This window comes from Drosophila mojavensis, unplaced genomic scaffold (genome assembly GCF_018153725.1).
Source record: "Drosophila mojavensis isolate 15081-1352.22 unplaced genomic scaffold, ASM1815372v1 contig_80, whole genome shotgun sequence".
Classification (NCBI taxonomy): Eukaryota; Metazoa; Arthropoda; class Insecta; order Diptera; family Drosophilidae; genus Drosophila; species Drosophila mojavensis.
Genome location: NW_025318906.1, coordinates 7309554 through 7319433, shown reverse-complemented (window position 1 = coordinate 7319433; position 9880 = coordinate 7309554). Strand labels below are relative to the sequence as shown.

General features: G+C 46.1%; 3 protein-coding genes across 3 annotated transcripts; 2 read left to right on the top strand and 1 right to left on the bottom strand.

The window, feature by feature from the left end:
• Positions 1–44: 44 nt before the first annotated feature.
• LOC6579012 (ARF GTPase-activating protein Git) lies at positions 45–3522 on the bottom strand. Its single transcript, XM_002004873.4, has 9 exons — positions 3407–3522; positions 3077–3263; positions 2304–3013; positions 2075–2231; positions 1927–2012; positions 1581–1868; positions 1082–1272; positions 581–995; positions 45–518 (listed from the first exon to the last, which is right to left on the bottom strand). Exons 2-9 carry the CDS (start codon positions 3243–3245, stop codon positions 315–317), a joined length of 2220 nt encoding a protein of 739 aa, XP_002004909.3. The 5' UTR covers positions 3246–3263; positions 3407–3522; the 3' UTR covers positions 45–314.
• A 287-nt stretch (positions 3523–3809) lies between these two features.
• On the top strand, positions 3810–6657 carry LOC6579011 (probable elongator complex protein 2). The gene is made up of 6 exons (XM_002004872.4): positions 3810–4030; positions 4086–4860; positions 4923–5483; positions 5560–5863; positions 5917–6429; positions 6493–6657. The coding sequence occupies exons 1-6, from the start codon at positions 3908–3910 to the stop codon at positions 6608–6610; spliced, it is 2394 nt and encodes a 797-aa protein (XP_002004908.1). The 5' UTR covers positions 3810–3907; the 3' UTR covers positions 6611–6657.
• A 225-nt stretch (positions 6658–6882) lies between these two features.
• LOC6579010 (putative cyclin-dependent serine/threonine-protein kinase DDB_G0272797/DDB_G0274007) lies at positions 6883–7712 on the top strand. The gene has a single exon (XM_002004871.4). It carries the CDS (start codon positions 6918–6920, stop codon positions 7620–7622), a length of 705 nt encoding a protein of 234 aa, XP_002004907.2. The 5' UTR covers positions 6883–6917; the 3' UTR covers positions 7623–7712.
• Positions 7713–9880: the final 2168 nt, after the last annotated feature.

The window sequence follows — 9880 nt, the reverse complement described above, 5'->3', positions numbered from 1 at the left end:
CACGAGCTCAACTAGAATTTACCTTCGGTATTAAAACATTTAACTATTCCTTTCAATATGCCAAACATATTGGATGATAAATCGCTTTATGTAAAACATTTATTAATACAAATAATAATAATAAAAAAATAAACATTTTTGCTTCATTTGGCAAACAAATTTCATTTTTCGTTAAGGAAGCACTTGGTTAGTCCATGGGATTATGAGGGGGTGTCGAGTAGTAGTAGGTGATAATAAATTTGGTATTAATACTATTATAGCTTAAATGCTTAGTGAAACTGTCAATTGTGAAAAGTGTTTTCGTCATTCGTCATTCAGTAGAACTGCAGCACGAGCGTTTTAATGGCGCTGGCTATGTGAAAGGCGCAATCGCGCACCTCCAGCATGTTTTTGTGTATGCCCTGCTGATCCTCGGCCTCGATCGATTTCTGCAGATTCTCGCACTCGTGCTGGATGAGTATATTATTGCGCGTCAGCTGCTTGAGAGTCTCGCGTGTCAATTCGCTGGCATTCGGTGGCTTCATGGAGAACAATGAATTGGATAAGTTTGATATAGAATTTCGAAATTTAGACAACTCACTAAATTAGAGTAGAGCGCTATTAGGTCGGTGACGGCGCTGCGTATGCGTTCGCCATGCGGCGCTATAGATTGCTTCTCCGCCTCCGTGGCCGGGTGCATGGCTTGTATGAGTTCCTTGAGACAGCGTGTAACTAGATCGGAACGTAATTTAACCTCCTCACCGAAAGGTTTGCCATCGCCGGCCATTTGATACATGCTCGTGGTGTTGCGTACTTCGTTGTTGCCCTTGGCCAAGTTGTTGGCCAAGCGACGCTCATACATGCTGGCGGGTCGTTTGATAGTCGACTGAGTCGACGAACCGTTTGATGAGCTGCTGTCCACAGCTGCAGCAGCAGCAGCAGCAGCCGAGGAGCCCTCGGGTAGCGAGAGTGGCTCATGCTCCGAGTCGGGACTGTTGAGACTCAGATCAATGCGACTAACATAAAATAAAATAGAAATTATATAAATGAAATCAAAATTAGCTAAACAAAATATAAACAATGAATATAAGCAGCTGCTCACAGTGGCTCATCGTAGACGCTGTTGTTGGAGGCGCTATTGAATTTGCATTTGAGCTGCGTGTTTTCGCTGGAGAGCTGCTGCACCACGTTCTTCAGCTGATTGATCTCGGATTTATATTCGTTGATCTGCTTGCGCAGTGTTTCCATTTCGTTCTGTGAGTTTTCATTGCGCGGCGGAGTGTGCACAATGGCCTTGATTAAATAAAGGAAATTAAGTAAATTATAAGTAAAACGAAACTAAAAACTAATCAAAACAAATTCTAACAAAACTAGAAACTAACTTGAAACAATGATTATATAGTTAAACTACACCGTTTATACATGAGCAACTAATTTTATTTGATCAGCGATCATTCGACTAGAAAAGCTTACAACTAGCTACGCGATGAGGTTTATATATTCGATTATATAGTCTATGGATGACTAGATGATTAGTCTCTAGGTTCAGTCTAGCCAAAGCTGTTGTTCAGCTTGAGTATCTTTTGGCGCATTAAGTTTACCTGCTGGGCCATTGGCGGCACCGGCGCATAGTCATCGTCGCTGGCCACCGGATCGTAGATGGGCTCGTCATCTGATAGATTTGGATCATGAATGCTCTGCTCAAACGAGCTGCTGTACATGGTCGAATTGTTGCCGTGATAGGGCAGCAATTGCAGCGACTGCGTTGGCAGTGGAGCGTCCAGCGGACGCAGATTGGCCATATTCTGGCGACGCAGCGCATCAATGAGCACATCAGTGAGCAGACCATTGAATTCGGCGCGATTGAAGCGTGCGAGCTTCTGGCGACCCTGTCCATTCGGAAGGTGAAAACAATTAGTGAGTCAGGGGTCAGAGATTTGATCATACCTGATTACGCGTGGCGCTCAAAAATGGGTTTGCTGGCAAAAATGGCACCGTTGCATGCTCTGCATTGAGCGTGCTAGTGGACCAGACTAGAAGAGAGCAGGAGAAGATGATTGGGGTGACTAATTGATAGAGGCTAACCATAACTTACTGGCTTCACATTCACGTCTGTCCACCTCGTCGTACAGATCCATGACAAGCTCCTCGAACATTTTATTCGGCACCAGCTGCAGCTTGCCGCGTGCTATTTTCAATTGTTCGCTTATTTCTGCACCGTTTGTCTCCGGTATGATCAAGTGTCGACCGCTCTAGAGCATCAGAAGAAGAAGAAGAAGATAAGGATTAGCTAGATAACAAATTATTATCTAATGGACACTTACAGCATGATCGGGTTTCTTGCCGCCCATGAACATAATGAGTCTATCTGTCACATCGTACATGGCGTCCAGCAAACGTTCAGCTATGGTGCTATGATTGTTGGCCTTGGCCAGTTCCAGTGGCGTCATGCCATTGCCATCCAAGGCATTCACATCGGCGCCATAGATGAGCAACATTTCGATCTGGGAAGCTTGCCCAAACTTGGCTGCCATGTGCAACGGCGTCGAGCACTTCTCCTCGTGATAGTAATTGGGATCGGCGCCCTGCACAAGAAAACGCAACGAGGTCTCCAGATTGCTGGTGCGCACACTCGCATGCAGCTGCCGGCTGAGTTCCTGTTCCAGATTGCTGCCGCCACTGCTGGAGTCATCGTCGTCCTGCAGACTGGGCTTCAGCACAAAGTTCAGATTCACGTGCTTGGCCTTGATGAAGTCCGACTTGGTCGGATGCAGTGGATCCTTGGGTGTTGGCTTGCGCCAGCGTGGCAAGTGTTTGCCGCCCGACGAATTCGTGCTGCCATCCAGCAAATGATGCTCCCACACACTGTTCGCGCCATGGGCATTCAGAGAATTGACGAAATTAAGCACAGATGGCTCCCAGTTGCCCTGGCGCAGCGACTTTACAATCGAAATGTGACGACCTAAGCTGCGATGCACCGAGCAGCAGTCGGCGCAGAGCAGAATGCCACGATTTATGGAGGCCCAGGAGGGATCTAAATGGAGAGTAGCGAGTCAGTATGAATTGTATAAAAGCTGCTTATTCCGATGGGACTCACCCGTTGCTCCACAATCTCCACAGACTTCGGTCTGCAATCGAGATTTGCTGCGCGACATTTTTCGTCTGACGTTTGCGTAGGTGGGCGTGCCCGAGTCTCTATGATTTGCTCCGTCGGGCGCTATAAATAACTTCTTATGCGCTTCGATTATGCTGCTGGCGAAACACATTCATGCATTTTTTTCTACCTAAACAAGCGATAAAAATCAAATTAATTCTGAGATAAACTGAAATGACTCAGATGAAGAGAAAAGTTGTCGCACAATCTGTGTGCGATGGCTGCTGTTGAACTAATGCTGGCGGACACAATCGAATCAATTATGTAAATTACTTTTAATTAAACGTGGCCGCCCAGTTGTTGTGGCTGCACTTCTTTTTTATTATTACAATCGTGCGCTAATTTTTTCCAATGCAGCACAAGTGTACATACAAACAATGTTTATTTATAAACAGTGAAGAGTTGCCAAAGTGCAAGCAGAAGTTATAAGTTTGTTTATTTGGCAAAATAATTTGCCTAAACTAAACTCTATCTGTATTAATGAAATTTTTATGAACTTAAATCTAAGTGTTTTTGCATATTGTAATGGTTTTCATTTCATTATTTATTATTATTTGCAGTCAGTTGCAATATTTTAGTTGCCATCAACAGTCTGGCAGCTCTCTAGCAATTTGCTTGCATTGTAGTATAGTTGTCTCGCTTGCACTCTCGTAACAGCTGTTGAAGCAACAGCTGTAAGCGGCAACAGTTTTATGACCACTGCGGAGCGCGTCTTTATGCACGTGCATAAATATTTCAATTCAAATTGAAGTCTGTAGTGCAGCATTAAGTGGTATGAAAGTAACGAATTTATACACCTCGGTGGCCTGTAACCGCACCACAGAATGCGCCGATTGGGGACCCAGTGGCTTAATTGCATACGGTGCCTGCAACGCAGTTGCCGTGCTCGATCCGCGCGTAAGCTAAACAAGAAACAATTGTTGACAATTCCTTAAAAAACTATTTATTTCAGTACAATGGCAATTCAGCTAAGATATTGTATACCTTGGTGGAGCACACAAAGCGCGTGAATATAGTGCGATGGCTGGATGCGCAGTATTTGCTGTCGGGCGCCGATGATGGCAACGCAGTTTTATGGCAACTGGATAGGGATAGCGCCAAAGATAAAATATTACTGAAAGGCCACACGAGTGGCGTGAATGCGATGGATGGTGTTCTGTGTCCTAACGGCATTTGGTTACTGGCCACAGCTGCGGCTGACAACAGTCTTAAGCTGTGGCACCTGCAGGCAGATAAACAAGTCAGTTGCTTTCAAACTGTGCAGTTGGATGGCGGCTTTTGCTTGACTCTGCGCCTCACTCTGCTCCCCAAAACAGAACAGGTGTTGCTCGCCTTCAGCACTGATGACGAAACTGTTGCCCTATGGGCAGAGCAGTCTGCAGCCAGTGGCGATGCGAATGCCGGCCAGTTCAAGTGCGCTCACAAGCTAAGCGGCCATGAGGATTGGGTGCGTGGCCTGGACTTTGTCTACGATGGCGATGACTTACTGTTAGCCAGCGGCTCACAGGACAATTTCATACGCCTCTGGCGCATAGCGGCACGAGGCACTGATAAACCTGTACAAAAGAACATACTGGATGTATTGAATGATAACGACGAGCTGCGCGTCGAGGAGAAGCTACTGCAACTCGGCGGAGAGACTTGGTATGCGGTTAGTCTGGAGTCAGTGCTCTATGGCCACGAGGGCTGGGTCTATGGCGTGCACTGGCATAAAAATGAAAAGCAGGGTATGTGCTTGACTAATGATACATTTTTCTTGTACTTTATACTAAATCCTCTTCTCTTTCAGAACTGCGTCTGCTATCCGCCTCCATAGACAAAACTGTCATAGTCTGGGCGCCTACGGATGTGGGCGTTTGGCTGGAACAGGTGCGCGTCGGTGAAGTGGGCGGCAACTCGATGGGCTTCTATGGCGGCAAATTCGCACATGACGGTCGCTCGATTATGGCGCACAGCTACCAGGGCGGCTTTCACATATGGAACCAGAGTCAGGAGCAGTCGCACTTGTGGACCTCGAATGTTATTGTGGGCGGCCATTATAGTCAAGTGCGTGACTTGGCCTGGGAGCACGAGGGCACCTATTTAATGACTGTCTCAGCGGATCAGACGACTCGGCTGCATGCGCCCTGGGTCCAGGCCGATAAGCCAACAACTACCTGGCATGAGCTCGCACGCCCGCAGGTGCATGGCTATGATATGCAAGCGCTGGCTTTGCTCTCACGCTACAAATTCGCGAGCGGAGCTGAGGAGAAAATAGTACGTACATTCCAGGCGACAGCGAATTTCATTGAGAACTTTCGACACATCAGTGGATTGGCCAATGATGCAGCAGGCGATGCTCTGCTGGAATGTAAGTAGTTACACTATATTTAATTAGAAGCAATCAGCATGGAAATTCCCTAAATCATCTTCATCTGCATCATCAGCTCTGCCAAAAGGCGCATCGGTACCGTCGCTGGGGCTATCCAATAAGGCAGTGTATAAAGTGGACACAGCTACTGAGGCGACGACTACAAGGAAGGAAGAATATCCGGAGAACTACTTTGTGCCTATTACACTGCAAACGCCGCCACAGGAGGAGACCTTGATGCAGAACACCCTGTGGCCGGAATTGCAAAAGCTGTACGGACATGGCTATGAGATCTATGCGCTGGCAGCGACAGCTGATGGCCAGCTGCTCGCATCCACCTGCCGGGCCAGCAATGCAGAGCATGCACAGATTATACTCTGGTGAGTTTAAGTGTTGGCTTTTGGCTTTTTCTCAACAAGGAGTTGTCTTGCAGGAATACGTCCAACTGGAAGCAGCTGCAGAAGCTGCCTGGTCATCAGTTGACCGTCACCCAACTGCGTTTCTCCCCAGATGGGCGTTATTTGCTCTCGGTTTCCCGCGATCGTCGTTGGTTCCTCTACGAGCGACAGCAGACCGACGAGCCCCTCGACAGTTATGTGCCGGTGGCTAATACGGACAACAGCAATGGAGTGCATACGCGCATCATTTGGTCATGCGACTGGTCGCACGATGGCAAATATTTTGTGACGAGTTCGCGTGAGGGTAAAGTCGTGGCCTGGACAAGAACAAAGGAGCAGGAGTCAGAGCCTAGCTCGCTGAATGGCTGGCAGGCAGCTGCCATGCTCGAGCTCAAGCAGGAATCTATCACAGCTGTTAGCTTTGCGCACAGCTTTCTGGACCAGCAGGATGGCGTTTATGTCCTGGCACTGGGCACAGAGCGAGGCATCATCAAGATCTATCAACTGCACAAGGGCCAATGGCAGCTGCGCTGCGATCTGGACAAGAAGTGAGTGCAAGCGTTGAATAACAGTAAATTTATAGTATTTTAATAAATATCTCTATGTCTCAGCCTTGCCCATCACTTGACCGTCAAGCGGCTACAGTTCCGACCGGGTCAACAGCAGCTGCAGCTGGCCAGCTGCGGGGAGGATCACTTGGTGCGGATCTATGACATTTCATTAACATAAAATTGAAACTTGGCAGCAATCAGTAAAGAGTCAACAGTGAAGAGTGACAGTTTTTTTTTTACTACTGTGCTTAATTAGAATTTTTTACTTGCAATATCAGTCAGGTTCTTCCTCATCTCTATCTTATCTAATCACTTGTAATTGGCCGTGTTATTGGCATGGTGCGTGGCTGTCTGCCGTTTCGTGTCGACTCACTGATAACACGGCCTATATTGAACTCTAATTTCCTGCGCTCCGTTTTTGGCCTATTTAAATAGCATGTGAGCCACATGTCATCTCATAGTCATTTCCCAGCCGTCGTGTCGAGATGAAAGTTGCAGTTTTGATTGTATTGGTTGCCCTGGTGGGCAGCACTGTTGCCCTCTCCCTGTCACGTGCCGGTCCGCCAGCCAAGAAGAGGCCAACCCAGATAACTGATAACTCCAACAAGAAGGTCGACCAACATGTTGATCTTCAAGTCCAGAATGAGAAGACTCAACAAATCGATGTGGAATTGAAGCAAGATCTGCCTAAGCCTCAGTATGTCGATGTGGAAGTTAATCACGAGCAGCCCAAGAAGCAGCATGTTGAGGTAGAGATCAAACACGATCAGCCTAAGCCTCAACATATCGAGGTGGAAGTCAAGCACGATCAGCCCAAGAAGCAGCATGTTGAGCTAGAGATCAAACACGATCAGCCCAGGCCTCAACATATTCAGGTGGAGGTCAAACACGAGCAGCCCAAGAAGCAGCAGGTTGAGGTAGAGATCAAACACGAGCAGCACAAGCCCCAACATGTTGAGTTTGAGATCAAGCAGCAGGAGCTGCCGGAAGCAGAACACGTCAAATATGAGATCAAGCAGCAGCAGAGGCCACAGCATGTGGAATCTGAGATCAAGCAGCAGCCGCATCTACTGGAGGCACCACATGTCCAATATGAGATCAAGCAGCAGCAGCAGCAGAAGCCACAGCACCTTGAGTTTGAGACCAAGCCGCAGCACGAATCCCAGTACATTGAATTGGAACTGGCTTAAGCTGTCTCCAGCTGTCTCCGAATGCTATCAGATATATATATATCCGATTAAAGACATTTATGTGTGTGTAATAAATTTTTGAAAAAATTAGTTGAAGAAGGTACGTAGTGCACATTATATGAGTTTCTCTGAGTGGATCGTTTATTTCTCATACTTATTACTGACTACTAAAGGCGTGTTGAATACCAAGACTTTAAATATTTAATAGCCATTATATTTTATTTTAGGTAATATATAAAATTAAGAATAATGTGGATAATATTATTATTTAAGGTTTAACAACAAGTAGAATGGCTCTAGTCGAGACTGCTCGACTAGGAGATACCCTGAACCCTCCAAGCTGATATTCGAATCATTCTTTACTTCTTTTATGCACACATACATAAATGCAGACATACATACATATGGGCAGTCACCTTGAGTGGGCAATGACCTTGAGAGGGCAGTGATCGTGGGAAGAGAGAAGGATATGTTGAGAGGGGGTTAGGATATTAACGTGGTGAAGGGAGAGGTGCAGAGTGGAATGGAGCTTGATGGGAAGTGTGAGGGAGGCAGGGCAGGGAGTGGTGAAAATGGGTTTAGGGTTTAAAAATTAATCAAATATTATGGAAGGAAACTTGTAAGGAGTCGAATCTTCTATATGGAGAGCTTTAAGGGTTCTCTACTCCCACTCCCACTTGATATCTCTCAATAATTATAATAGCGCAATTTTCTTTGAAGTAAATATATATAAAAGAGAAAAGTTAGCTGCTTGCAGTACCAGCGGCGTCTCAGCCGCAGTTTGCAATTTCCGTTCGGCTTGGCGAATTTTGTGTGAGAGTGAAGCAGAGCAAGAGCTGTGAAAACTGTGCAGGAGCCGTACGTAGCATGCTTATGGGCGTCAGCGCTTAGCCACGTGCCATTGCCGACCGCAACTTGCAATTTCCGTGCAGCAAGTGACTTTATGATTGGCCTCGCTTCGCCACGCCACGCCTCGCCCCGCCTCGCCTCGTTTGTTGAGCCAACTATTTGGCTTTGTTGTGCGTTTAATTGGCTTTGGCTAACGGCGATTGCTTTGCGCATCTTTCTTTGACACTTTAATTATGCTTTTCAGCTGCAATTGTTTGTCCAGTCGTTGAACTCCCCAATCGTGTCGACCTACGGCTCGTCCTCCTCATCCTCCTCCTCCTGCAGCTGCTATTGCTCCTGCTCGCCCAGCTACGCCTCTAGGGCATCCAGCTCCGGCCCATAACAATGGCCAAAAGTTAAGCTATTGAATTGCATTTAGGCCACTTGTCCGTACAATACAACATTTGTATTCTCTGCCTCGATATTCATTTTCTTCTTTTTTTACGGTTCATGATTTTATTCGGGATTTTGTTTTATTTTTTTCCAGTGGCTGTTGCCGCCATACAATGGCCCCGAGCCGCCATTGCAATGGCGCAACATGCGTTTCCGTTTCCGCTGAAAGTTGCATATATAAAACTTTTGTTTAACTTGCATTGTTGCTGCAACGTATTTCGTTTTTACATTCCCTTTTTTTTTTTTTTTTTTTGCATCTTGATGCCACATTTGTTATTGCTGCCTGTCGTGTTGCTTTGCCCGCTCCTCCCTTTAGATCCTCGCTTGTTTTTTATTTGTGTGCAAGGCTCTTTTTTTGGGTGTTGGAATTTTGCATTTCATAAGTTTCAATTGCGCACAAGTTGCTGACAGCAGCAGCAGAAGCAGCAGCAGCAGCAGCAGCAGTCGCCGAGCTGTTTGCCATAACATGTGTAAACAGGCCAAACCAAAGCAAAAAAAAAAAAAAAAAAAGAGGGAGAAAAAGAAGGAAAAGAAACTGGCAGAAAAAATCAAGTAAAAACGAAATGCCTCTCACTCTCTGTGTCTCCCTTTCTTCCTGTTGCCTTTCTCCACTTACTTCTGGTAGCATCCGACAGCATTCATATGTGTGTCAGTAGTCAACTTTGCTTTGGTTGCGCTTTTCCCTTGCCCTCCACACTTTTTGTTTGACTTGCAGTGCAATGGGCGTGCATCTCGTACCCTAAAGCTATCCAAGTGTTTATTGGCCCCGTACAGTAGTTGGCCCTTACTTACAGTTGTATAATTTGACTTCTAATTAATATCGAATCAAATTCGGATTTCTTTTTTAAGTGACTCTATTAAAAATTGAAATGAATTTTATAAGACAGTTTTTGATTCTTGAGAATCGAATAGAACGACTGTTCTCTCAATTGGAAATATACGCTGAGAGAAAGAGAGAGGGAGCTAAGTTGTGGGAG

Coding starts and splice junctions, on each gene's coding strand:
- LOC6579012 (XM_002004873.4), bottom strand. CDS start 3,245: ATGTGTTTCGCCAGCAGCATAATCGAAGCGCATAAGAAGTTATTTATA. Junction 3,014..3,076: donor TGGAGATTGTGGAGCAACGG/GTGAGTCCCATC, acceptor CTCTCCATTTAG/ATCCCTCCTGGGCCTCCATA. Junction 996..1,081: donor AGCGTCTACGATGAGCCACT/GTGAGCAGCTGC, acceptor ATTTTATGTTAG/TCGCATTGATCTGAGTCTCA.
- LOC6579011 (XM_002004872.4), top strand. CDS start 3,908: ATGAAAGTAACGAATTTATACACCTCGGTGGCCTGTAACCGCACCACA. Junction 4,031..4,085: donor TTGCCGTGCTCGATCCGCGC/GTAAGCTAAACA, acceptor TATTTATTTCAG/TACAATGGCAATTCAGCTAA. Junction 5,484..5,559: donor AGGCGATGCTCTGCTGGAAT/GTAAGTAGTTAC, acceptor CTGCATCATCAG/CTCTGCCAAAAGGCGCATCG.
- LOC6579010 (XM_002004871.4), top strand. CDS start 6,918: ATGAAAGTTGCAGTTTTGATTGTATTGGTTGCCCTGGTGGGCAGCACT.